Source organism: Thamnophis sirtalis, unplaced genomic scaffold (genome assembly GCF_051295495.1).
Source record: "Thamnophis sirtalis isolate CommonGarterSnake01/CBP01778 unplaced genomic scaffold, rThaSir2_p1.2 scaffold_10, whole genome shotgun sequence".
NCBI classification, from domain to species: Eukaryota; Metazoa; Chordata; class Lepidosauria; order Squamata; family Natricidae; genus Thamnophis; species Thamnophis sirtalis.
The window spans coordinates 5,619,048-5,645,547 of record NW_028261390.1 but is presented as its reverse complement, the minus strand read 5'-3'; the positions used below and the strand labels follow the sequence as shown (position 1 = coordinate 5,645,547).

Below are 26,500 nucleotides of genomic sequence, written 5' to 3'. Positions count from 1 at the left end.
TTCTATTCCATTATTTCTATTCTATTCTTATTCCTATTCCTATTCCATTCCACTCCACTCTATATTCTATTCTATTCTATTCTATTCCATTCCCTACTCTACTTTCTTCCCTACTTTCTATTCTATTCTATTCTATTCTATTCTATTCTATTCTATTCTATTCCTATTTCTATTCCTATTCCACTCCACTCTCTACTCTATATTCTATTCTATTCCATTATTTCTATTCTATTCTTATTCCTATTCCATTCCACTCCACTCTATATTCTATTCTATTCTATTCCATTCCCTACTCTACTTTCTTCCCTACTTTCTATTCTATTCTATTCTATTCTATTCTATTCTATTCCTATTCCTATTCCTATTCCACTCCACTCTCTACTCTATAATCTATTCTATTCCATTATTTCTAGTCTATTCTTATTCCTATTCGTATTCCACTCCACTCCACTCTATAGTCTATTCTATTCTATTCTATTCTATTCTATTCTATTCTATTCTATTCTATTCTATTCTATTCTATTCTATTCCACTCCACTCTCTACTCTATATTCTATTCTATTCTATTCTATTCTATTCTATTCTATTCTATTCTATTCTATTCTATTCTATTCTATTCTATTCTATTCTATTCTATTCTATTCTATTCTATTCTATTCCATTCTATTCCATTCCATTATTTCTATTCTATTCTATTTCTATTCCATTCCACTCCATTCTCTAGTCTATATTCCATTCCATTCCTATTAATTCTATTCTATTCCATTTTTTTTATTTATTTACCCGATTTTCATTCCACCTTTATGACTTTATAAGTGACTCATGATGGCAAACATTCCTAGTACTCCTTCCTCCTCCTATTTCCCCCACAACAACCACCCCGTGAGATGGGTTGGGCTGAGAGAGGGTAACTGGCCCAAAATCACCCAGGTGGCTTTCATGTGGCATTCACTCGAACTCAGCATCTCCTGGTGATTGGCCCAAATTCATCCAGTCAGCTTTCATGGCTAAGGCGGGGCTAGAACGTAGAGTCCCCTGTTGATTGGCTCAAAGTCAACGCAACAGCTTTCATGCCTAAACTGGGACTAGAACTCACAGTCCCCAGGTTCCTAGGTCAGCACCTTAACCACTACACCAAAGTGGCTCTCCTTTGTCAACAGGTATAAAAACAAGACTGTCAATGGAGCAAATCTGCACGTTGTTTACTTAAGGAGAGATGCTACGCTCTGCAAGAGGAAGTTCCTTTGTTTAACCTGAGTGGCCAGCACAAATTACAATATGGGGGAACGAGTAGATACTTACAATGGCTGAACGCACTCCTGAAGGTTGCACATCCTACGAATCGGTTTAGGCTTTTTACTGGCATCGCAGAAGCCGCGCTGCACCATTTTGTTATCACTTTTCCTGCGGCATCCGTATTTGGTGTATTGGAAACCTGGAGAGCGTGGGAGAACAGATAATATCCGTGTTAATAGCAACAGCACTTAGACTTATATGCCGCTTTATAGTGCGTTACCACCCTCTCTAAGCGGTTGACAGAGCCAGCCTCTTGCCCCCCAACAATCTGGGTCCTCATTTTATCGACGTCAGATAGATGGAAGGATGAGTCGACCTTGAGCCGGTCAGGATCGAACTGCCAAATAGTTTAGTTTTTTTTTTTTTTTTAGTTTTATTAAACATTTATAGGCCACCCTTTTCCCTGAGGGGACTCAGGGCGGCTTACAATAATAGGGGAGGGGAGTGCAGGACAAAACACAAAAAGAAAATGTGAGTAAAAAATAATTAGCGGTAAAAACACAACATTCATGCAACATTCGGGAGGGGCGAGAGTAAAGTCTTATCCCCAGGCCTGACGGGATAGCCAGATCTTGAGGGCTGTGCGGAAGGCCTGGACGGTGGTGAGGGTGCGGATCTCCACGGGGAGATCGTTCCAAAGTGTCGGAGCTGCAACTGAGAAGGCTCTCCTCCGCGTAGTCGCCAGTCGGCACTGACTGGCGGATGGGATTCGGAGGAGGCCTACTCTATGCGATCTGATGGGACGGAGGGAGGTAATTGGCAGAAGGCGGTCTCTCAAATAGCCAGATCCACTACCATGGAGCGCTTTATGAATGGTAAGTAGGACCTTGAATAGCAGGCAGCCGGCAGGCAGCAGAAATAGCCTGCAGTACTGCACTCTAACCACTGCGCCACCATAGCGCACCGTGGTTGAATGAAAAGATCTAGCTAAACATAATGCACATTTTTCATCTTAAATGATTTATCCAAGATTGGGAACAAAACACTGCCACTGTTGGGTGTGAAGGACCAAGGCCACATACAAAATTGGAACAAAAGTGATTTATTGCTCATGCCTGTGTACGGGAATCTAGTCAACTGATGTCCCCAATGTGCTTTTTCTGGAGGCAACTGGATTTCTTTTTTCTTTGAGGGTGTTTCGCTTCTCATCCCAGAAGCTTCTTCATCTCTGACTGGATAGTGGGAAACGGAAGGATTTATACTCCTTGCAAACAGTTGGTCATTTGCATCCTTTTAGAGGGTCAGTGAGGCCACTTGGAAGTTTATCTCTGTCCTCCAAGTAGCCTCAAGCACTCTCTAAAAGAATGCAAATGACCAGCTGTCTGCAAGGAATACAAATCCTTCCGTTCCCCACTATCTTGTCAGAGTGCATCTCTCCTTGATTAGTTCCCATCCATTGTTTCTTGTCTTCCCCTCTGGTGCTTTGCAAAATATTTGAATTTCCCGCGACAATCATCCTCCCCCTTTTTCCCTAAAATTTTACATTTGTTTGCCTGTTTCGGATGAATGGTCAGCAACTGGGGATGTGCAAATATTTCTGAATTGTTCCCGGTTTAGATAGAGAGCTGCCTATTAGTTGCATTTAATGTGCATGCTGAAATGCATATTAAAATTGTGTGTACTCAAGAAAATACTTTAGGGAATGTTCATTTTATGGAGGCCCATTTTAAAAAGGAATGTTTCAAAATCAACCATTGAGGGGATTTATTAGAGAAAATATAATAGGGCAGAACGTATCTATGAACATTCTGACGGAGGCGTCCCAAGAGCACGAAACAAACTCCTTGTTTGTTTTATTAATTTGCTGTCAATTCTGCTCATTCACATCCAGCAAAGTCTTTCAAGGGAGGATTTACAGTCACGGACCTTATCTGGCTTGGAGAGCTGCCAGGCCGATCTCTGCAAAACTTGGCAAGGAGTCTCGGGGAGTCACGAACCAATTAAGCGAACTAATGGTCTCCTGCAAACTCCACTCCCCTTTCGCTCCTCTTTTATTTCCTATGGGAGGGGCCATTCTACCTGTGGCCTTACTCCCAAGTCGACCCCTGTTCTTTAGCTGTTCCCTTCCTCTGGCAACTCTGTGCATGCGCGCACTGGGAACAGGCTCCATCTGTTCCTCTGCCTCACTGATGTCTGACTTTGAAGGCAGCTGATAACTAGCATACGGCCCTGGCCCCCTCTCTGCCTCCGACACAGAGCCCTCATCAGAGCCTTCCCCAGACTCCAGGACTGGCCCATGTTCCTCCCCAACCCCCTCACTGTCCGAATCTGCTGGCCACTGGCAGGCCACAACCCAGGGATGAATTATCAACCTATCCCTAGGTACAAAATGTAGACATCCCCTTGTTCTCCCCTTCCCAACTATTCCAACATGCCTCCTCCACAGAGTTTGGAGCACTGGGACCAACTCTTCAAAGCCCACTCAAAGGTGTCCAGTTCCTCCTGAAGGACATTGTTACTGCTGACATTGGGCACAGAATCTTCATGAATTATGTATCGGTAAATCAGGCTGGATTGGGTATTGTTATCCTGAGGAATTACCTGTAAAAGGACGGGATGACAAAAGAAGCTGTCAGTATTAGAAAACAGGGAATCCTTCTCTACCTTATTAGGTACTTCAGCAATTGCCTTGACCCCACCCCGCCCCTCAAAAGAACCCCTCAATTCTTTCCATACCGTATTTGTGCAGATTCTTCTTCAGCAAGATTTATTAAGCTGAAAGAGATCAGGCTGTAAGAATTTCAGCGACTGGCATTTTTCCATTCAGAACCAATGTATCGCTTATGATTAGCACAGGGGTGGGTTTCAACCGGTTTGCGGCGGTCCCTGCGAACCGGTTGGTCGCCGAACCCGGAAGTAAGTAACTTCCGGGAACGGCGAAGGGTGCGCCCGCCCGCCCGCGGTCCTTACCCGGTTTTGACGAGTTCTGCGCTTCCACGCATGCGCAGGACGCATACAGCGCCTGCGCGATCGTCCAGGAGCAGCTGGAGCGTTGCGCAGATGCTAGTACGCATGCGCTCACCCGCGCGGTTGCACGAGGACGCCGCCGGCCCCGTTCCAACCGAACCGGTTGGAACGGGGCGAGAAACCTACCCCTGGATTAGCATATGGTATTGTTACAGTATCTAGGAGACCATCCTGTTGCAAAGTAGTAGTTTGGCTTGCCACGGTACTAGCCCTGTTATAGGACATGCTTGCGCACTTCCCAAGGTGTATGACAGGAGAGTGAGCTGGCTTCGCACCAGAGTGGCTTTTCCTGCAGTGTCACCCAAGACCCCCTCCCTTCCCAGAGTTGTCTCTCAAGTGGATATCACAACCGGGAAGGTTCAGAGCCATCTGGAATCTGACTGCCTGCATAGAGCACCGTTTGTTTCCCCATCAAAGTGGTACCTATCTATCTACTCGCATAGAACATGGTTTCGAACAGTTAGGTGGACAGAAGCTGAGGTGAGTGACAGGAGCTTACCCCAACAGGTAATGCTTAGGCTCGAACTGCTAGAATTGAGACCATCTCCAACGTCATTAAGCCACTGAGCTTAATGCACGTCTTAATATGCCCTTTAATAGATTAGGACAAGCCCGAGATGCATCCTCTTCGAAAAAAATTGCCGTTAACTTTTAATGGGACATACTTTTGAGAATAACGTCAATAGAGTTGAGGGCTTTGAGTTGAAATTTACAGTTCTTGTAGGCAGAAAGGTAGACTCTGTTAAGATTGTGAGGAAAATAAACTGCCAGCGTAATGTGACTTACCAGAACAAGAATGGCATCGTGCAAAGGCCCATCTGTCTGAAGAGTTTCTATACCGTCTTCTATGTGATATTCCCATTCTAAGCCAAAGTCGATGAAGGAACGAGAGGTGGATCTTTCTCCTTTGCCATTTAGGATATAGTGGCCAGTTGCTTGGTTCTTAATGGCTAAAAGGAACAAAGGCAATAAGCGGTCAACTCTTCATAGGCAAGATTCCAATTCTTTTTTTCTTCAAAGCCAAGACAAAATGTTTAGTCCTTATGATATAGCTTCTTGACGCCAATAACTTCTTTTGTTCTGGAGACAATCTAGAACTTCTCAATGCTTCCATATTTTTATTCACTTACTTACTTACTAAGTTACTTACATACTTACTTACTTACTAAGTTACTTACTAAGTTACTAAGTTACTTACTTACTAAGTTACTTACTTACTTACTTACTTACTTACTTACTTACTTACTTACTTACTTACTTTTGCCTTTATTATTTTTACAAATAACTCAAGGTGGTGAACATATCCCACACACCTTCTTCCTCTTATTTTCCCCACAATAACAACCCTGTGAGGTGAGTTGGGCTGAGAGAGAGTGACTGGTCCAAAGACACCCAGCCAACGTTCATATCGAAAGTGGCACTAGAATTCATAGTCTCCTGGTGATTGGGCCAAAGTTACCAAGGCAGCTTTAATGCCTAAGGTGGGAGTAGAATTCACATCGCCTGGTGAAAGGCCCGAGACCAAACTGGCTTTCTTTGAGCGACACTTTTTTTTTTTTAAAGAGGAAGGGTTTCTGAACAATTTTTTCTAAAACATCTGTTAGTAAATCTGTCTATCTAACTATCTAACTATCTATCTAACTATCTATCTATCTATCTATCTATCTATCTATCTATCTATCTATCTATCTATCTATCTATCATCTATCATCTATCTATCTATCATCTATCATCTATCATCTATCATCTATCATCTATCATCTATCATCTATCTATCTATCTATCTATCTATCTATCTATCTATCTATCTATCTATCTATCTATCTATCTATCTATCTATCTATCTATCTATCTATCTGACTGTGTGTGTGTATTCCAGCATACTCTGGAACGCCTTGATCAATTTCAACCAAACTTGGTACACAGATGACTTACTCTCTGGAAACAAATACTAGGGGGGGGGGGGTTAAGACACCCCTAACACCCCTCGGGTCGGGGTGTGTGCTCTGTTTATATACAGCCTGTTGTGCCTTAAAATGGCTTCTACTGTACTGCTGTTAAAATGGCTTCTACTGTGCAGCGAGGTGGAGTTGCCATGGTAACGGCTTCACAGTACTCCACAAGGGGGCTCCCTCTGGTAAGGGGGAAAAATCCAACGTTAGAAATTAAGTTTGGTTTGAACATTTCCCCCTGCCCCCAATAAATAAATATCCAGGCAACGCTGGGTTATTGGCTAGTAGACTATAAATCTAATAAAATAAATAGCTGAATAAGTAATCCATCACTCAAAGTGTTCTATAAAATATGGAAGCAAAGACTCATAGAAATTAGCTTAGACAGAAACTCTTGTGTGCGCAAGACAAAAGTACTACAGCTAGCAACTGAAGTGAACGCTTGCGCTGGTGGAAGAGTTGCTTGTGAAGATAGTATACTCTGAAATATACACTGGAGTCACCTGAAGTTTTGGAGACATGCCCTCAGCTACCCATAAGCAACCATGCCCACAGCTTCTAAAATGAGAAGTCTTTGGCATCAGCCCTGTTGGCCTGATGGCCAAGAAGACTTGGCCAAGAAGAAGCACTTACCAAGAATGTGAGGGGAAGCCTCATCTTCTTGGACAGTCACATGTCGAGCACCCGCTGGGATGTCAAACATCTTAAGGTACCCTTTGGCATGTGCAACGACGCATTGAGAGACAGACGAGAAAAAAGGAAGAGGAGGAGGAGAAGGAAAAAGAGGAAAAAAATTGGCTAGCATTAGTTAGTTGCAAGTTGAGATAAATCCCATTGAAGGACGCATCCATCCATAGGTCTTTGACCATTAAATGAGAAGATAGAAAGACCTGCAGCTTGAGGCCTAGGCTGCCTTATCTTTCCCAACTCTACATAGAGAAGGGAAAGACAAGGAAAGGTCCCTGCAAGACACTTATTTTGTTATGCTCTTTGAAGAACATAACACTGAGATCATTTAGACCAGTGGTCTCCAACCTTGGCAACTTTAAGACCTGTGGACTTCAACTCCCAGAGTTCCTCAGCCAACTTTGCTGGCTGAGGAACTCTGGGAGTTGAAGTCCACAAGTCTTAAAGTTGCCAAGGTTGGAGACCACTGATTTAGACCAAGTATTTATGCTTCCTATGTTTCATGGATGAAAACCATGTTGCTATTAGTTGCGAAGTCATGTCCAACTCATTGTGACCCCATGGACAATGTTCCTCCAGGCCTTCCTGTCATCTACCATCCTCTGAAGTCCATTGAAGCTCACAGCGACTGCTTGGGTGACTCCATCCAGCCACCTCCTTCTCTGTCGTCCCCTTCTTCTTTTGCCCTCAATCTTTCCCAGCATGAGGCTCTTCTCCAGGGAGTCCTTCCTTCTCATTAGGTGGCCAAAGTCTTTGAGTTTCCTCTTCAGGATCTGGCCTTCTAAAGAGCAATCAGGGTTGATCTCCTCTAGGACTGACCGGTTGGATGGCCTTGCAGTCCAAGGGACTCAATGCAGGAGTCTTCTCCAGCACCAGAGATCAAAGGCCGCAATTCTTTGGTGCTCAGCCTTTCTCATGGTCCAACTTTCACAGCCATCCATTGCAACTGGGAAAACCATAGCCTTGACTATACGCACTTTTGTTGGCAGGCTGATGTTTCTGTTTTTTATGGATGAAAACCATACCATGGGGACATTCTTTCAAAATCCATGTGCGTTGTTGATGCGCATACACCCCAGCCATGCATCAAACCACTTTTGATCCATGGGAAATCTCCAAATAACATTTAGATGCTGCTTGGATTCAGATGACAGAATTCAAGGACAGTGTAGATGACCTGACTGAGAATGAGGGAGAGGTCAAATATGTCATCAGCTATGAGTCCCTTTGCGCCCAGCTTGAATTCCTTCTGTTCTTAATTCCCACTAATTTCCCTTGAACGTTAGTAGTTCAGATTCTTGTAGAGAGCTTAAGCTTACAATGAATCCTTATTACACATTTGAACTGCCTGGATCTCCTGATTTCCCTGGCACATGACAGTTGGACTTAACTCGCATGTGGCTATGTAGAGATTCTAGGCTTATTCCTCTTTTAACTCCACCCACAGGTTCTGCCATTTCGCCTCTAATAAGTATCACAGCTTTCAGCATTCTAATTTTGTAACCATATTCCACGTTAAGCGGCCAAATAAAACTACCTTCCTCTTCAATGTGCTGGCCAGGTGGCGCAGTGGTTAAAAAGCAGCACTGCAGGCTACTGCTAGATCAGCAGGTCAGCGGTTCAAATCTCACCGGCTCAGGGTTGACTCAGCCTTCCATCCTTCCGAGGTGGGTAAAATGAGGACCCAGATTGTTGGGGGCAATATGCTGACTCTCTGTAAACCGCTTAGAGAGGCCTGAAAGGCCTATGAAGCGGTATATAAGTCTACTGCTATTGCTATTGCTATTGCTATAATTTGTGACCCGGCTTGGATTCAAACCCAGGGCTTTCTATTGTAGCCCATCAGAGGCCAGTGGAGTTGGCAGCAGATTCGGACAGCGAGAAGGTTGGGGAGGAGCATGGGCCAGTCCAGGAGGCTGGGGAAGGCTCGGATGAGGGCTCTGTGTTGGAGGCAGAGATGGGGCCGAGGCCCTCTGGCAGTGATCAGGTGCCTACAGAGCTAGACATCAGTGAGGCAGAAGAACAGCTGGAGCCTGTTCCCAGTGTGCGCATGCGCAGAGCTGCCAGATGAAGGGAACAGCTGAAGAACAGGGGTCGACTTGGGAGTAAGGCCACAGGTGGACGATGAATGGCCCCTCCCAGAGGAAATAAAAGGGGAGCAAAAGGGGAGTGGGCTTTTGCAGGAAACAATTCATTCGTTCAGTCGTTAAATTCATTTCAGGAGTGTGAAGATCTGTCCGTGGATCTCCGAGACTCTGTGCCAAGTCTTTCCTTGCACAGCACCTCATTTGGGAAATATTTACATGGCAGCTTTCTAACCTATATAAGGTCTGCAGATTCAAATATTCCTTTTGAAAGACTGTTTGCCAGGTCTTGGCTGAATGTGAATGTGAGGAATTCACATTCGTTTAATAAAAGGGGTTTTGTCGGGACCAGGAATCTGCTTCGTGCTTTTTGGGGAAGCCTAGCTCAGAACACTTTCTTCCAACAGTCTGAATCACAGAAAGTTCTAATGAACAATTCTAATTATCAAACTTTCCCTCGGGAGAAATTGCCATAGGAAGCATAAAGGATTTGTCTTTTTTTTTTCTTTGCAGTTCTTGTAAGTGTCTGCCAGCAATGAGGAAGGAAGGGGTGAGAAAGGGATTAAGAGCGACTATGGATGCCCGTCATCCTTCAATGGGACCAAAACTTACCCAGGATATTTTTTGATACTCTGGTTTTAGAAATGGAAACATGACGAGCTCCTTTGGCCAAAGTAAATGCACCTCTTGTCTTCCCTTAAACAAAATGATTTTTTGTTAATGATCTGGTCACCAAAATCTTGAGTTTTCATTGACTGGGTCTTGTTACGAGCTTTGTGGTCAATCAAATGTATTATTTGCACTCCAACTCTATTTTAAATATTTTTGTCGACGTTGGAGCAATTTTTTTTTACAACACAGTCAATGAAAGTTAAGACTAAGGGAAAAAACAATCAAGTGGATACTTGCAGATTTCATTTTCCAGATACTTGAGTTCATTTTGACACCTCTTGCTTAATTGTTTCCCTGTTGGAAGAAGTTAGACTTTTTTGAGGACTTTTCGAAACAATAAAATAAAATAATTCAGTGACGAAAATAAAACTTTACCAGGAATATATAAATAATGGTTATAGGTCTCCAAAGTATAATCCTCAATCACCAAGGATGAACAACAAAAAATTACATTAAAATTGTGTCTGTTTAGCTTCATTTATGGATAATTTTACAACTATCATGAATTCAGATAAATATGAAAACTTCACAAAATTTGCTTAGAATAGAATAACAGAGTTGGAAGGGACCTTGCAAAATGCTGAATCTTGTCATCTTGTGGCACTCAAGTACATGGAAAATCACTGCCTGTAGGCAATCCCTACAGGGAGCAGCTGTCCGGAGCACATATGGGCAATCTCCTGTCCTCTCCTCATCCAGACAGGTTCCAAGGAAGTGGTCTACTAACCGGTTCCTTGCTCTATGCTGCAGTTGTTGGCTCCACTTTCACAGGGCTATGATCAGTTAGTTGTGTCTCCCCTCCCCAAAGGTTTCATATATATATATATATGTGTGTGTGTGTGTGTGTGTGTGTGTGTGTATATAGTCACAACCCCTGGTATGCCCAAGTATGGGAGGAAGGTCACTACTTCCATTCTCTGTCCATCGGTTCGTCATAAGAGACAATCCAGACAGAAACCCAATATTTTTACTGTTGCTTTTGTTATATTTGTGTTGTGTTTGTGCTGATAAATAAATAAAGGGAGACTAGTATAGATCTATTTCAAGCTATTTAGCTCTCATCAGCTAGCGAATTCCAGTAAGGGTATGGGTAGCTGATGAGAGCTAAATAGCTTGAAATAGATCTATACTAGTCTTCCTTTATTTATTTATCAGCACAAACACACACACACACACACACACACACACACACACACACACACACACACACACACACACACATATATATATATATATATATATATATATATTCCATTTTTTGAAGTAATTGTCAAACTTTATAAGTCTACTGCTATTTTTCTCCCACTCATTGCAATATAGGAGAGTCAGATGCTCAAATCTTTTTGGTTCCCATAGCAGACTCTGCCTAGAATGTCTTCCCACGATTTAAATAAGCAAAACTAAAGCCTTATTTTTTGATATTTCACACCGTTCCTTACAGTTGACATGGAGTTTCCAGATGGCCCTCATCCACATGCTGAAGAGAACTTAAATATTACACTGAACCATAGCCCAGAATCAAGTACTACTGTTTAATTCATTAGCTTTAATTCAATTCAATTCAATTTCATTAAAGTCTCTGTAATATAAATATAGTGACACTGCTAATAAGTGAAATGAACAAATTATTTGTTTTACATTAATTAGGGCTAGTTTGTGCTACCTATGGGAAGCCTTCTTCGAGTGAATTATTTCTCCCCCAAGAGATATGAAAGAAAAGTTATTTTTTTTCTCCCTCGGTTCTGTTTCTTATTTTTATGACAAGCTTTTCTTTAAATACAGATCTCTCTAGGCCCCCCTCAGGGTTTTTTTTCACAACAATCTGATATGCATTACCTTGAATACATCTCTGGCATCTGTTGTATAAACATTTGTGTGAATTTACCCAATTAGCTGATCGAAGGGGGGGAAAGGAACATCATGAAACTATTATGCTATGCAACCTTCAGTTGAACTTTTGAAGTGTTCAACTTGCTTTTGTGGAAATAAACTTGTGAAATTAGTAGACACAATCCAGAAATTCTATCCCCGTGATGGACAACCTATGGCACGCATGCCAGAAGTGGCACACAGAGCTATCTCTTCGTGCACGCCAGCCGTCCTACATTGCTCTTCCAGGTTCCAGCATGTGCATGGGCCAACTGGTCTTCCTGTGTGCATGCATGCCAGAAACTGGAAGATCAGGTGACCAGCGAGCATGCGCATCAGGGGTGGGTTCCTACCACTTCTAACCTCTTCTATAGAAGAGGTTCCCCAAATCTACCGTGCCGTTTAGAACCGGTTCCAGCTCCCTCCCCCTGCCCTTCCACCCATCATCAAGATGAAGAGCAAGAGGAGGAATTCTGGGAGTTGAAGTCCACAAGTCTTAAAGCTATCAAGTTTGAACACCCCTGGGGTGTTTTTTTTCTAAAGGGTTAGGGGTGCAAGGGTCTTGTAACTTGGCAGCTTTAAGACTTGCGTGCTTCAAATGCCAGAGTTTCTGAGCCAACATTTTGGTTGCTAACCAAGAGCGTTGTTAAGTGGGTTTCACCACATTTTACAAGTTGGCCACGCCCACCCAGTCACATGACTGCCAAGCCATTCCCACTCAGTCACACGGCTGGCCAGCCACTCCCACCCGGTTACATGGCTGGCCAGCCACTCCCACAAAGAAGGCCACAGAAGAGGTTCTAAAAAATTTTGAAACCCACACACGAAGGTCCAATTAAACTGATTTATTGCTAAAAATGTATACAGAGGAATCTTTTCAACTAACAGTGAGAACTTGCTTGGTGTTAGGTGAGGATCAATGGAATTCAAAGGAGGATGGATTTTAGTTTACTTGTGACTACACAAGGATTCTAGGCTGGTCCCTCTTTTAACTCCACCTCCAGTTTCTTCTACTTCTGTTCCAGGGGTGGGTTCCGACAGAAACTCCTGCCGGTTCGCTCAGGGACATGCTGTGCACATATGCACCCTTGATGCACGCTGTGCGTGCATGCGCAATACAAATAAAATTGCTCTGTGCAGGTGCAGAAGCAAAAGCAAGATGGCGGTGATTAAGGTGCTACCGGGAGAACTAGTTCAGGGGCGTGGCAGGCCTGGGTCGCTTCCGGTTCAGCCTAACAAGCTGCTACCAGTAGGAACCCACCACAGTCCTGTTCCTATAGTATCCTAGATCAAACTTCTTAACTTTTGTTTCTGCCCTTTGGAATCATTAAAACGCCGCTTAGAAACTAATAATGAAGTTAGGGAGATGGGTTATTATCCTTACCAGATTTCTTAGGGGTTCTGGTGAAGATCCCTTTCACTGTCCGGCAATGTGAGTTATCTCCTCCACAAACTCCACACTTGTCTTCAGCTTTGTTGGATCCGATCTCTTTGTTGCAACCAACTTTCTGCCGAGAGAAGCAGATAAGCAGAACGGAGAGAAGCAGGAAGATGCGGATGAAAATGTAGCAATAGCCCTTAAGACTTCTGTACTGCTTCGTAGTCATTTATAGCTTTCTCTAAGTGGTTTACAGAGTCAGCATTTTGCCCGCAACAATCTGGATCCTCGTTTTACCGACCTTGGAAGGATGGAAGGCGGAGTCAACCTTGAGCCAGTCAGGATCGAACTCCTGGCAAAGTTAGCCCTGCAATACTACATTCTAACCACTGCACCACCACATGGAAATGTATCAGTTCCCGATGCTGTTGTTATGGCCAGCTGGCCGCTGGCCCTTCCAGCAGTTGAATCAGAGGAGGAGGAGGAGGAGGAGGTGTGGGAATCAGGGTCAGCACCAAGGCAAGCTGAGAGCTCCGAGGGGGAAGAGGGAAAGGAGGTGGCAGAGAGAGAGAGTGATAGAGAGACAGAGACGGAGACGGAGACAGAGACGGAGCCTGGTCCGTCCGTCAGCCCTCAAATAGTGAGTGAGGTCTGGAGGAGGAGGATGAGGAAGAGGAGGAACAGCTGGGTCCAGTGTCTGACACATGGATATGCAGAAGGCAGAGGAGAGGAGAGCAGTGGAAATCTATGGGCCGGTCCTTGGGACGGAAGAGCCACCGCTGCTAGTGAAGCCCCACCCTATCTCTGGGGATAAAAGGCAGGAGGTGGAGATGAATAGATGTGACAGAGGAGAGGAGAGCAGTGGAAATCTATGGGCCGGTCCTTGGGACGGAAGAGCCACCGCTGCTAGCGAAGCCCCACCCTAGCTCTGTGGATAAAAGGCATGGGGAGGTGAATAGGTGTGGCAGGCAACTATTTATTTTCTGGGGTTCACCTCCAGAGGTTTGTTGTGTTTGGGGAGCTGGGTCAGAACAGCTATTCATTATCCTAGCCTAAACTCTGGGTCAAGAAGGTGCATAGCATCAGATTCATCTTACTACTGTTGGCTTCTAGAAGTCATGGGTGCTCCAATACTGTAAGGTTTTCGACTTCAAATGGTCACTAAATGAATGTATGTAAGTCAAGGACTACCTGTACCTTATTTCCATTTTTGTCGTGGCCATTTTAGCTTTTGGTTAAGAAAAAAAATGTTTTCCCCTTATTTTTTCCTAAAATGTCATTGCTAAGTGAATATCTTCCACATACATCTTAAAGAGTTTACGTGAGGTATCCTGGATCAAGCCGAAACAACCAAATTGTCAAGTTTCTGAAAGATTCCCTAATTAATTCATGAGCCCCGAGCCAGGTTTCAAAAGAAAACCAGTCATTTATTAGGAACACCATTTCGGCAACACCCCATTGCAGTCAGATCTAAACTTCATTTAAATTATGAACTTTACCCCTGTTTCTTCCCTCCCCTCAGTCTGTGTCATAGATCACCTTCACCAATGAGGTGCCCGCCTCACAAGCCTGCTGTGATAATCCGAGATCCGACTCTAGCCGAAGGCATGCGTGAAAGGCGCTCCCCCACTTTCCTCACCACGGCAACTTGGTAACAGACAGGCCAATGCTTTATGAGTTGACACAAATTTTATATTATGACGATCGCTTACCACACATTCTCCGCGGACGCATATACTGAAGGGGTCTTTGTAGGAACAGCGAGTCCCATCATGGGTTAGTTGTTTCATGTAAGCAATGTCCCCTGTCTCTTTGGACTGGCAGTACAGTTGGCATCTCTTGGTGGCTACAGAGAGCAGGAAAAAATAGCGCTGCCTTTGGTGACTTTTAGGCTGGGAACAATTTACAATTTTTCTAGGAGATGTGGCGTTCACTTTAGAACTATTTTTCTGTTACTTTGAAAAGAGCAACTTGTTGGGAAGAAGTCAATAACATGTCAGTAAGTATACCACATATACTAAAAGAGGGTGAAAATTTGGATGCGTCTTATACTGGATATAGCCCCTCCCTTTGGCCTCGGCCTCCCGGCAATTTGCCTCCTTGCAGCAAACGGGGAAAATGTGGCTTGCGGAGGCTGCAATAGGATGTAAGCAATCCCTGCAGCCTGAAACAGCTGATGATCGGGAAGCTCACTTAAACTGAAAGTGAAACTGTTGCTGTTTGCTCCAGGAGACAAATTGCTGGGAGGCAGAAGCAGATTTTTTTCTTCTGCTGCTAATCAGGCTGCTTGCTGTTTGCTGCAAGAAGGCAAGTCAATACCTATACAGAATGTTCAAATTATTAGACTTATTTTTTTAAAGACTGCTTTATTATTGTTCTAGACAGCTTAACTAAATGAAGAAGCTTTTTTAAAATAAATGCTTGATGTGAAGGTTCCACCACAAAACCGCGTTCGACTAAAGGGCGCTTGACGAAACCGCGTAGCTGACGTCATCACAGTGTGACAACAGCGCAGAGAAAAAAGCACGCTGTAAACGCTAAACCTAAAATTAACACCTAAACCTAAACCTAACCCCCCCCTAAACCTAATCCTAAACCTAACCCTAAACCTAACCCTTAACCTAACCCTAAACCTAACCCTAACCCTTAACCTAACCCTAAACCTAACCCTAACCCTTAACCTAACCCTAACCCTAAACCTAACCCTTACCTTAACTTGAATCGGCTTGCTTTCAAAGTGCCATTTAAAGCGCCCTTCTTTCTCCGCGCTGGCTGTTGTCGCCCTGTTGATGACGTCAGCGACGCGGTTTAATCGGGCGCGCTTTAGTCGAGCGCGGTTTTGTCGTGCCACAGATGTGAAGAGGCCCAGTGCTATTGTATCTTCTTTTAAATAGCAGAGAATAACTATACTTCCAGAAAACCACATCAATTTTAACAGCATCTGTACAAGTATAGTCTGAAATATAACACTACACACAGTGTATATTGTCTGTGCTGTTTGCTGTTTGTTGCAAGGAGGCAGAAGCAGATTTCCCCCACTTGTTTTCCTTCCCAAAAGGTGGGGTGCGTCTTATACTCTGGAGCATCTTATACTCCGAAAAGTATGGTAGATATAAAAGGAATAATAATAGTAATGCACTTGCATTAATAAGTCATTGCAATGGGCCAATGGTTCACAGCAGACCCTACATGGACTGCTGTGAATCAAAGGGCCCCGAGCTGATTTTAAACCCTATACTTTATACTGTTCTTCTAACCACGTATACGCTTCAGAACTTCACTAACTGTCACTTTCCATGAACACCTGTGTACATTACTTTCAATTCCTCATTTCCAACAGTTTCATTCTTCCTGTTTTAAACAAATCCATACAAGTGCATATTTTGCAAAAAAACAAAAAAAATATTTCACAGTTAGCAACAGCTCAGAAGGATTACAAATATTTCTGCTAAATTTTGAAATCATCCTGGCTGAAGACGTTGGCTCGTATCTCTTTCTTTTGGGGCCTTCTATTATCCATAGGTCTTATTGAATCTAATAGATCCGTGGCACGACAAAACTGCGGTAGACTAAAGCGCGCCCGATTAAAGCGCGTATGTGACGTCATCAGCAGCGCGACAAATAAAATTAAAAATAAATTAAATTAAAGTTAAAATAAAATTAAAGCAAGCCGATTCACATAAAGGTAAGGGTTAGGTTTAGGTTTAGGGTTAGGGTTAGCGTTAGGGTTAGGTTAAGGGTTAGGGTTAGGTTTAGGGTTACGTTAAGCGTTAGGGTTAGGTTTAGGGTTAGGTTAAGGGTTAGCGTTAGGTTTAGCGTTAGGTTAAGGGTTAGGTTTAGGGTTAGGTTAAGGGTTAGGCTTAGGGTTAGGTTTAGGGTTAGGTTTGGGGGGGTTAGGTTTAGATTTACGTGTTAATTTTAAGTTTACCGCTCACAGCGTGCTGTTTTTGTCGCGCTGTGATGACGTCACGTACGCGCTTTCGTCGAGCGCGCTTTAGTCTACCGCGGTTTTGGTGGTGGAACCAATAGATCAATAGGCTATATTTCTTGATTCCCACACTGCCTTCTCTGTGACGTTTAAACTATTTTCCCACAGAAGAAAAGAAACACAGACAAATCACTGCTTACCATCCGGGTGCTCGTATGGAAGCCAATGGTGTTTGCTGTTTTGATGTTCGAAATGGGAGTTGCGTTGTTGACACTGCTGGGCTCGGAAATCCTCATAAAGCTTTGGACATTCATCCAGGTTGCACAACTGATACTCAAAGTTGATACCGGCGCAGTCTTGACCCCCATTAAGAGGCCTGGGAGGAAAAAAAAATATTAGGAACAAAATCACACACATCGGGATTTAACTGTGGCTCCTCACTCTTCCACGTCAAAATACCAATGCTATTTTTGTGGCGGATGGGATTCCTATCAATCTGAGCAGGTAGAATCAAATGGAGTTCAACAACACTTCAAGGGTATTAGTTCAGAATTTAGTAATGTAGTACCATGTTTCCCTGAAACTCTGTGTTAGGTTTCCCAAAGATGCCCTGATTAATTCATGAGCCTCGAGCCAAGTTTCAAAAGAAAACCAGTCATTTATTAGGAACACCATTTTGGCAATACCACATTGTAGTCAGATCTGACCTCATTTAAATGATGGCTGAACTTTGCCGCCGTTTCTTCCCTCCCCTCAGTCTGTGTCATAAATCACATTCTCCAACGAGGTGCAAGCCTCACAAGCCTGCTGTAGTAATCTGAGATCCGACTGTAACCGAAGATATGCGTGGAATGCACTCCCCTTTCCTCACCATGGCAACTTGATAACAGACATGCCAATGCTTCATGAGTTGACACTATGACGTACCCCGAAAGTAAGTCCTAGCTTGATTTTTACACATGTGCCCAATATAAGCCCCACCCCAAAAATAAGCCCTAATTAAGATCCTGCCCACTCCAGGTAAAAATTTAGCTAGGGTGAGGATGGGAGGGCGTGGAGCTGCCCTATTTTTTACCTTCAGATAGTTGCAGCCAGGCCTCCCACATCCCAATACCTGCCTTGCTGGCCCATTTCTTCTGCAGCTGACAAGGTTTTCCTGAAGGCTTCTGCAGCCGATAACAGAGCTCCAGATCAATCCAGAGCTCTGTTATCAGCTGCAGAGTCCTTCAGGAAAGCTTGCTGGCTGCAGAGGAAGTTCTGAAGGCCTCTGACGGGGAAAAGGAGGCTGGGATTGACACACACGTGAAGTGAGTCAGAGGACAACGTCTCCCCTGAATATAAGACCTGGTGCCTTTTTTGGTGGAAAGTAAAATAATACAGGGTCTTATTTTCAGGGGAAAACTCGCAAAGCACGCCTGGCCTGCTCTCGAGTTGCCATAGGCAGGAGCGGGGAGCTGCCACAAACAGAAGCACATTCCACGCATACCTTTCTCCAGTTTTTATCCCAGGTTACCAGATCCAGCTGGAGAGGCGGGGTTTCTACAGCCTGAGGAAAGCACTCCATTGGAGAATGTGATTTATGACACACCCTGGGAAGAGGGGGGGGGAAACAGGGTTATGGCCGTGCTGTAAATCACGTGGGGCAGAGCTAACTCACTGTCAGGGTTCTGACAGACGCCCTAATTAATCCATGAGCCTCGAGCCAAGTTTCAAAGGAAATCCAGTGATTTATTAGGAGCAGCACAGTTAGCAGTTCCTGAGCGGAGTTAGCTCTGCCCCATGTGATTTACAGCCCAACCATGACCCTATTTAACATTTTCCAACGGAGTACTTTCCCGAGCTATAGAAACCCCGCTTCTCCAGCTGGCTCTGGTAATCTGGGATACAATCTGGAGAAAGGTATGTGTGGAATGGGCTTCTAGTTGTGGCAGCTCCCTCCTCCTGCATATGGCAACTCAAGAGCAGGCTAGGAGTGCTTTGCAAGTTGACAAACACAGTATTCCAATACCAACTTCTTCCAATTTAGTTATTTATATTGATTGATTGATATCCCGTCTTCAGAGAACGCTGGCTCCCTTGGCTAAGAAATGGAGATGAGTACCACCCAAACAGCATCGGACTTACCTAGACGGGGGGGGGGGGACCCTTACCTTTATAGATATATATATAGATATCAATCTGATGGCAGTCTATACGCAATTTAAAATAAAATCTGTAACCGCAAAAAGGGCAGAAAATGCTGCAGCGATTTACATGGGGTTGTTGCACTGTCGTGTTCTGAAGCGAACGCCAGTCCCGCAGGTCCTGGAGCAGGAGCCAAATTTTGTCCAAGCTCCCCAGCCGCCATCTTGCTTCAGCTGATTTGTGCTCTTCCACATGCAGTGACCTTTATAGCACCACTGAGAGTGGAAAGGACAGTCATTCCGTTAAAAAAAGAGAAGTAAAACTTTTAAGGAGCTCTGGCTTCATCCCCATACCTTCCCCGGGAGGCAAACGGCAGAGATAATTATACTCTATCATTATTATTCTCTAAATCAATCCCATACCTAAAGTTTTTTCCCCAAGCTATCATAGTTTCTTTAACTTGTTCTTCATGCAATTTAAACTCCAATAAATATCCATATAGTTTTTTAATTACTTTTTCATCAGTGCCTGTTAAAATTTTGTCTAACTCAGTCATTTTATTATAAAGACCTTTAGTTTTTCTATCTTCATTATATCTAGATTGTATCTGTACCTATGAATACCAGTTCATTTCCATCCCTTCTTGTTTCAACTCTTGAATAGATTTGAGCTCACCCTCTGTATTCAATTATTCTGTATATCTAACTGTTTGTTCCTTTTTATATATTATCGGATATGAAAATGCTTCAATTGTTGATATCCAGACTGGAATTTTTAAATAATGTAGTCTTTTAACCTTTTCCCAGTTTAACAACAACGCCTCCCTTATATAATGTTGGCCCAAAGTCACCCAGCTGGCTTTCACGCCCAAGGCAGGACTAGAACTCACCGACCCCTAGTGATTGGCCCAAAGTCACCCAGCTGGCTTTCACACCCAAGGCAGGACTAGAACTCACTGTTCCCTAGTGATTGGCCCAAAGTCATCTCCCTGGCTTTCATGCCTAAGGCAGGACTAGAACTCACTGTCCCCTAGTGATTGGCCCAAAGTCACCCAGCTGGCTTTCACACCCAAGGCAGGACTAGAACTCACCGACCCCTAGTGATTGGCCCAAAGTCACCCAGCTGGCTTTCACGCCCAAGGCAGGACTAGAACTCACCGACCCCTAGTGATTGGCCCAAAGTCATCTACCTGGCTTTCATGCCTAAGGCAGGACTAGAACTCACTGTCCCCTAGTGATTGGCCCAAAGTCACCCAGCTGGCTTTCATGCCTAAGGCAGAACTAGAACTCACCGTCCCCTGGTGATTGGCCCAGGATCCTCCAGCTGGCTTTCCTGCCTAAGGCAAGTCTAGAACTCACCGTTCTCCCAGGTTTCCTTGAAATACATCCATTTTTTTTTCAACCGGACAACACAACTCCACTTACTTTACTAGTGGCACATTCTGTTCCGTCAAGAGGAGGGCCCTTCTTAGTCTTGCAGAAATAAGGGTTGTCTGGATGACTGCACCACAACTGTTTACATGGATCAAACGTTCGAAACTGAAACAAGAGAGATATCGTAGGTATCTTTAGAAGTTTGGATGGGATAGAGCAGGGATCAGCAACCTTAAACACTCAAAGAGCCATTTGGACCCCACAGAAAAGAAAACACCAGGAGAGTCACAAAACCCTTTCGACATCTAAAATGAAGGTAGCATTGCATATAATTTTTTTTTAAACATTGTTATCCTATATATAAAAAAATTATGGCGTGTTGCATTTATGAAATCAATGAACTGCTACGGAGAAAACAAATTTTTATTTCTGCCAAAACCAAAACATTTTGAACTCCGGAAAAAAAAAAAGGGTTGAAAACCTCAATAAAAATCGCGTGCCAGTGGATATCGCACATGGGCAGTTGTGACGCCTATTTTGAGCGATGGAGCCGCAGCAGAGGGATGAAAGAGCCACATGCAGCTCCAGAGTCGCAGGTTGCAGCCCCCTGAGATGACTTTGCTAGTAGCAGTGGCAGAGAGCCGAGGTGGCGCAGTGGTTAGAGTGCAGTACTGCAGGCTACTTCAGCTGACTGCTAGTTGCAGTTCGGCGGTTCAAATCTCACCGGCTCAGGGTTGACTCAGCCTTCCATCCTTCCGAGGTGGGTAAAATGAGGACCCAGATTGTTGGGGGCAATATGCTGACTCTGTAAACCGCTTAGAGAGGGCTGAAAGCCCTATGAAGCGGTACGTAAGTCTAACTTACCTATAAAGCCCTACATGGCATCGGACCTGGGTACCTGAGAGACCGCCTCCTGCCGATTACCTCCCATAGACCGATTAGATCTCACAGGTTAGGTCTTCTCCGGATCCCATCTGCCAGCCAATGTCGGCTGGCAACTCCCCGGGGGAGAGCCTTCTCTGTCGCAGCTCCAGCCCTCTGGAACGACCTCCCCATGGAGATCCGGACCCTTACTACCCTCCCGACCTTCCGCAAAGCCGTTAAGTCCTGGCTGCTCCAGCAGGCCGGGGGGCTTTCGAAATATCCAGCCCCACGGAAACTGTGACTGTTGTGTATTTTAAAGTGTTGTTTTGTTTATTTATCCCCTTCCCTTGTTTATTGTAAGCCGCCCGGAGTCCTTCGGGAGTGGGCAGCGTAGAAGACCAATAAACTCAAACTCAAACTGCTATTGCTATTGCTATCTTTTCCTAGGATCGGCCCATGGATTTCCACTGCTCTCCTCTCCTCTGTCTTCGGCGCAGCTGCACATCAGGCACTGGACCCAGCTGTTCCTCCTCTTCCTCATCAGCCACCTCCAGACCTGGGGGCTGTTGACTCTCCATCTAAGGGCTGATGGCTGCCCAGGCTTCGCCTCTCTCCCTCTCCCTCTCCCTCTCCCTCTCTCTCTGTCTCTCTCTCATTCTCTCTGTCTCTCTCTGTCTCTCTCTCTCTCTCTCATTCTCTCTGCCATCTCCATTCCTTCTTCCCCCTCGGAGCTCCCAGGTTGCCCTGATGCCGACCTGACTCCCACACTTCTTCTTCCTCTGATTTGGCTGCTGGAAGGGCCGGCGGCCGATAGGCCCCAACAGGTTTGTGGGAAGAAGTTGGCCATTGTCAACCTTCGGGATGTGGTCAGACTGAAAGTCGTCATAAATTTTAGTCCCTTCTCCTTTTTCCTCCCCCAAATTGCCGCTCCTACATGGAAAATATGAACCAAGGAAGGGAGCTACGCGTCACAACCAATTCAGATTTGGGCTGACTGCGTATCTTGATACTGAAACGCATAATTCCGCTTTAGGTTGTAGAAACCGAGGGAGACCTACCGCGGTGCACATTTTGTATCCCACTCCGAAATCAAAGCGGCATTGCTCATCCATGGAATAATTAACCCCTGGCAATTCAGGGAGCTTCGGCCAATTGTGTTCGAAAGGGTCATCAAGGAGACAATCGTAAGAACTGCGAGAGAAAGGAGGCGAAACCGTCAGCTGTGAATTACTAGAAGCCACAAGGATTGATCAAAAACAGATCATGCCAGGCAAACTTTTTTTTTTAATTAGTAAAAATGATACAACAGCCAACTGATTGCAAAAAACAATACAACATCAACATCTGTTTTGCTTTACATTTGACTACATTTCAAGGCATTTCCATAATGACAAAATCATTTTAAACATCAAAAACTACAGTCATCTTCTTCCCTCCCTCCCTCTTTCCTTCCCTCGTTTCTTCTCTCCTACTCCCCTTCCTTCCCTCCCTCCTTCTCTCCTTCCCTCCTTCCTTCCCTCCTTTCTTTTCTCCTTCTCTTCTTCCTTTCCCCCTTCCTTTCCTCCTTCCTTCCCCCCTTCCTTCTCTCCTACATTCCCTCCTTCCTTCCCTCCTTTCTTCTCTCCTTTCTTCCCTCCTTCCTTCCCTCCTTTCGTCTCTCCTTCTCTCCTTCCTTCCCTCCTTCCTTCCCTCCTTTCGTCTCTCCTTCTCTCCTTCCTTTCCCCCTTCCTTTCCTCCTTCCTTCCCCCCTTCCTTCTCTCCTACATTCCCTCCTTCCTTCCCTCCTTTCTTCCCTCCTTCCTTCCCTCCTTTCGTCTCTCCTTCCTTCCAAGAGCCAAGGTGGCGCAGTGGTTAAATGCAGCACTGCAGGCTACTGCTAGATCAGCAGGTCAGCGGTTCAAATCTCACCGGCTCAGGGTTGACTCAGCCTTCCATCCTTCCGAGGTGGGTAAAATGAGGACCCAGATTGTTGGGGGCAATATGCTGACTCTCTGTAAACCGCTTAGAGAGGCCTGAAAGGCCTATGAAGCGGTATATAAGTCTACTGCTATTGCTATTGCTATTGCTATTGCTATTGCTTCCCTCCTTCCTTCCCTCCTTGCTTCCCTCCCTCCTTCCCTCCCTCCTTCCTAGCCCCCTTTCTTCTCTTTCTTCTCTCCTTCCTTCTTTCCTCCTCTCCTTTCCCTTCTCTCCTTCCCCTTCCTCCCCTTTAACCTTCCCCTCTTCTTCCCATTCCTCCCCTCTTTCCTACTCTCACATTCCCTCCCATTCTTCCTCTGGCCAGGCAAACTTTATTGTATCAATGAAGGGGAATATTTGCAGCTCGGGGTTGAAATGAGGGGTCTCTAAGTTTGGTGGTTTTCTTGCAGATGTTTCCTTACCAAAACTAGGTAACATCATCAGGAGCTTTACAGCCAGCCTGTATTGGCAACATCTCGTGGTATCACCTAGTTTTGGTAATGAAACGTCCGCAAGAAAACAACCAAGGTTGGAGAACACCAAGGACTCCTCAAACTTTTTGCCTTCTTTGACAAAGTGACTAAATTAGTGGACCTGCAAAATGCCGTGGACATTGTATACTTGGATTTCAAAAAGGCATTTGACAAAGTAGACCGAAACCTACTTCTTGGTATGTTAAAAAAAAATGTGTGTCAGGCCTGCAGTTATATCCCTTTTAGGATCTTTGGCCTGCCACACTCTCTCTTATTTCATTATGCTGTTTCAGTAGTAGTAGTAGTTGGGAGGGGGGAATAGGAAGGAGTAGAATGGTGGAATGTGTTGTTGTCATTCTTTTCTAGAAGCCAAGGTCAATCTTTTGTCTCCGCACCTCGGCACCTGACTGGAACCAGCTGGGTGGAGATGCCAGCGTGGAAGAAGAAGATTGGACCATGTGATGGATTTGTGGGTGTGGGGACAAGATCAAGAATTTTCAACTGGGTGGGAATCCTAGGTAACTTCCAGAATTGGGATTCCACAGATGTGCTAAGATATCTGACTTATTAAATTGGAACTCTAAAGATCGTTTTGCCTTGGACTCTGATTTAATTCTGCATGATACTTGGAACGCTGACAATGTGTTTTAGACAGCTATAGATAAACTATTTTTTTCCAGGTTTTTAATCGGGTAACAGTAAACACTTCTCTTCTTGCCTTTTCTTTTTCTTAACTGTATTAAGCTGTTTTAAGACTTATATTGCCGTTGATTTTCTGTTTCCTACCACAGAACAGTGGCAGACCACAATAGCAATTTTTGGCAATCCTACTGCTGACTTTTGGCAGTTAGGCTGTTGAAATCTGACAAATTGTTCAGAAGAGGCTCCCAGGAGCTTCAGAAAAGGATATGTAAGGCCATGTTAACCACAGGCTGCTCATCTCTTGTCTGTCAGTTTGTTGCAGAAAATTCAAATCCAGAAAGCACACACAGATAACAGATTCATCTGGATTCATTAACTTCTTTATATACATAAGAATAGATGAATAAATGTACAATATCAACAGGTGGTTTTTCCAAGTAAACACAAGGCAGGAGAGTTACAGGCACACACAAGCAGTTCATTTCATATCAGCAGACAAGCCCAGACAGACTGCTAGTTTACTTCTCAGAGCAGCAGATTGCTTAAGTTTCTGTCTCAGTTCTTTGCACAGACTCAGATCTGTTTAAGCTCCCATTGACTGACTTAGTTGCTACGCCTATTCATTGGCTGACCTTGTTCCCATGTCTCTCCCAGTCATGAATATTTTAACATTGTCTAAAATGAGCATCACTGGAAAGCATGTGCCCAATCTCATACTATGAGCCAGCCAAACAGTGCCTCAATAAACTTATCGCCACTATAGTACTGATAGCTTCTTGCCATGAAACTTCCTGATCACACCATGACTTGGTGAGAGAGTCCTGGAAAGACTCAAGCTTCAGAGCAGGGAAAGAATGGGAAACCAGCATTGATCTCAATGGTCCAGCCTCTGGTGCAGCGGTGGGTTCCACTGCCCTGCGACACCCCAGCTGCTCGGCAAGGTCACGCAAGCGCCGTAAGCTGTGTGTGCGCATGCGCAATTGGCCCGTTTCCCTCAAAAAGAGGTAAGGAACGCGGGCGGGTAGGTGGGCCCAAGGAAACACCATTCCGGTATGGTGGCCGCTGCTCCCAGCTGCCACCGGTACGCCCGTACTGGGCCGTACCACTGCTCTGGTGACCATCATTTATCTTGATCAGATGACACATTCCTCCAGTTCAAATTCACACCTTGGATGGACGTTAGTCAGTTAATGGTGTTCCTAGTTTGGTCTAGATATTTTTTAGCTGCCAATACAGACTTGTAGAGTGCTAAGAAGAGCAACCAGGATGAGAAGCGTTCTGGAGACTCAATCGTAACAGAATTACACAGTTGGAATAGACCTTGGAGGTCTTCTAGACCAACCCTCTGCTCAACCCTATACCATTTCAGAGAAATGGTGATGCAGCATCCCCAACCTGAGCGAACCGGCTGCCGGAACCCACCACTGGATGCTATGTTATAGTATCTGTTAGAAAGAGATTAGCCCTTACTGTATGTATCTTTTGAGTTCTTGGCCACTGCAACGGGACCAGTGGTATCGGTGGAAAGCTGCTTGAACCAAGGGAGCCATGACGCTTCCCATCGCTGTCTCATCCCCGCATCGGTTCCCTTGTCCATCGTGCTCCATCCCTAGCCTGAATCAAAGAACGACATGTCAGAATTAATCGGGGGTGAGGAATAAGAACAAGCGCTGGGAAACATCTATTCAGTCTTTCAGATGGGGTGGACTACAATGGCCCTCCTTCTAAAGCCGGGGTGTCAAACTCAAAGCCCACGGGGTGCTGAGATCTGGGCTGTGGGGACACTCTGGCAACAGCAAAGGACCAGCCCATGGTGCCTCTGCCAGAAAAAATGGGGCTCGGGAGGGCCACCCGGGGCCCTCCTTAGCTCCGCTTTCGCTGGCAGGGGGTTGCAGGAAGCCGTCGCAGCCAAAAAGAGACCTCGGGAGCTAATTTTTGCTGGCAGGGGGTTGCAGGATGCCGTCGCAGCCAAAAAAGGAGCTCGGGAGCCCATTTTCCCTGGCAGAGCATTTGGGCCACCACAGGTGCACCCGACATGAGTGACGTGAAGCTGAACACACACACCCCGGCCAACACTCCCCTGCCCTCCCCCCGAGGTCAAACATAACCCTAATGCGGCCCTCATTGAAATCGAGTTTGACACCCCTGTTCTACACATCAAAATAAAGCCAGCAAACATGGGAAATCAACACGCTTGGTTCCCGTTGGATGATAGCTCAACTGAAGGTCCTC

General features: G+C 44.9%; 1 protein-coding gene across 1 annotated transcript in view; it reads right to left on the bottom strand.

Annotated features, from left to right (window-relative positions):
- ADAMTS3 (ADAM metallopeptidase with thrombospondin type 1 motif 3) overlaps nt 1–26,500 on the bottom strand; it is a 125,561-nt gene that overhangs the window by 17,657 nt on the left and 81,404 nt on the right. The window contains 11 exon segments of the mRNA XM_087723880.1: nt 1,303–1,435; nt 3,672–3,837; nt 5,050–5,213; nt 6,849–6,929; nt 12,912–13,035; nt 14,618–14,751; nt 17,034–17,209; nt 19,087–19,232; nt 20,382–20,495; nt 22,253–22,385; nt 25,739–25,882. Of these exon segments, the coding sequence (XP_087580006.1) occupies nt 1,303–1,435; nt 3,672–3,837; nt 5,050–5,213; nt 6,849–6,929; nt 12,912–13,035; nt 14,618–14,751; nt 17,034–17,209; nt 19,087–19,232; nt 20,382–20,495; nt 22,253–22,385; nt 25,739–25,882 (1,515 nt within the window).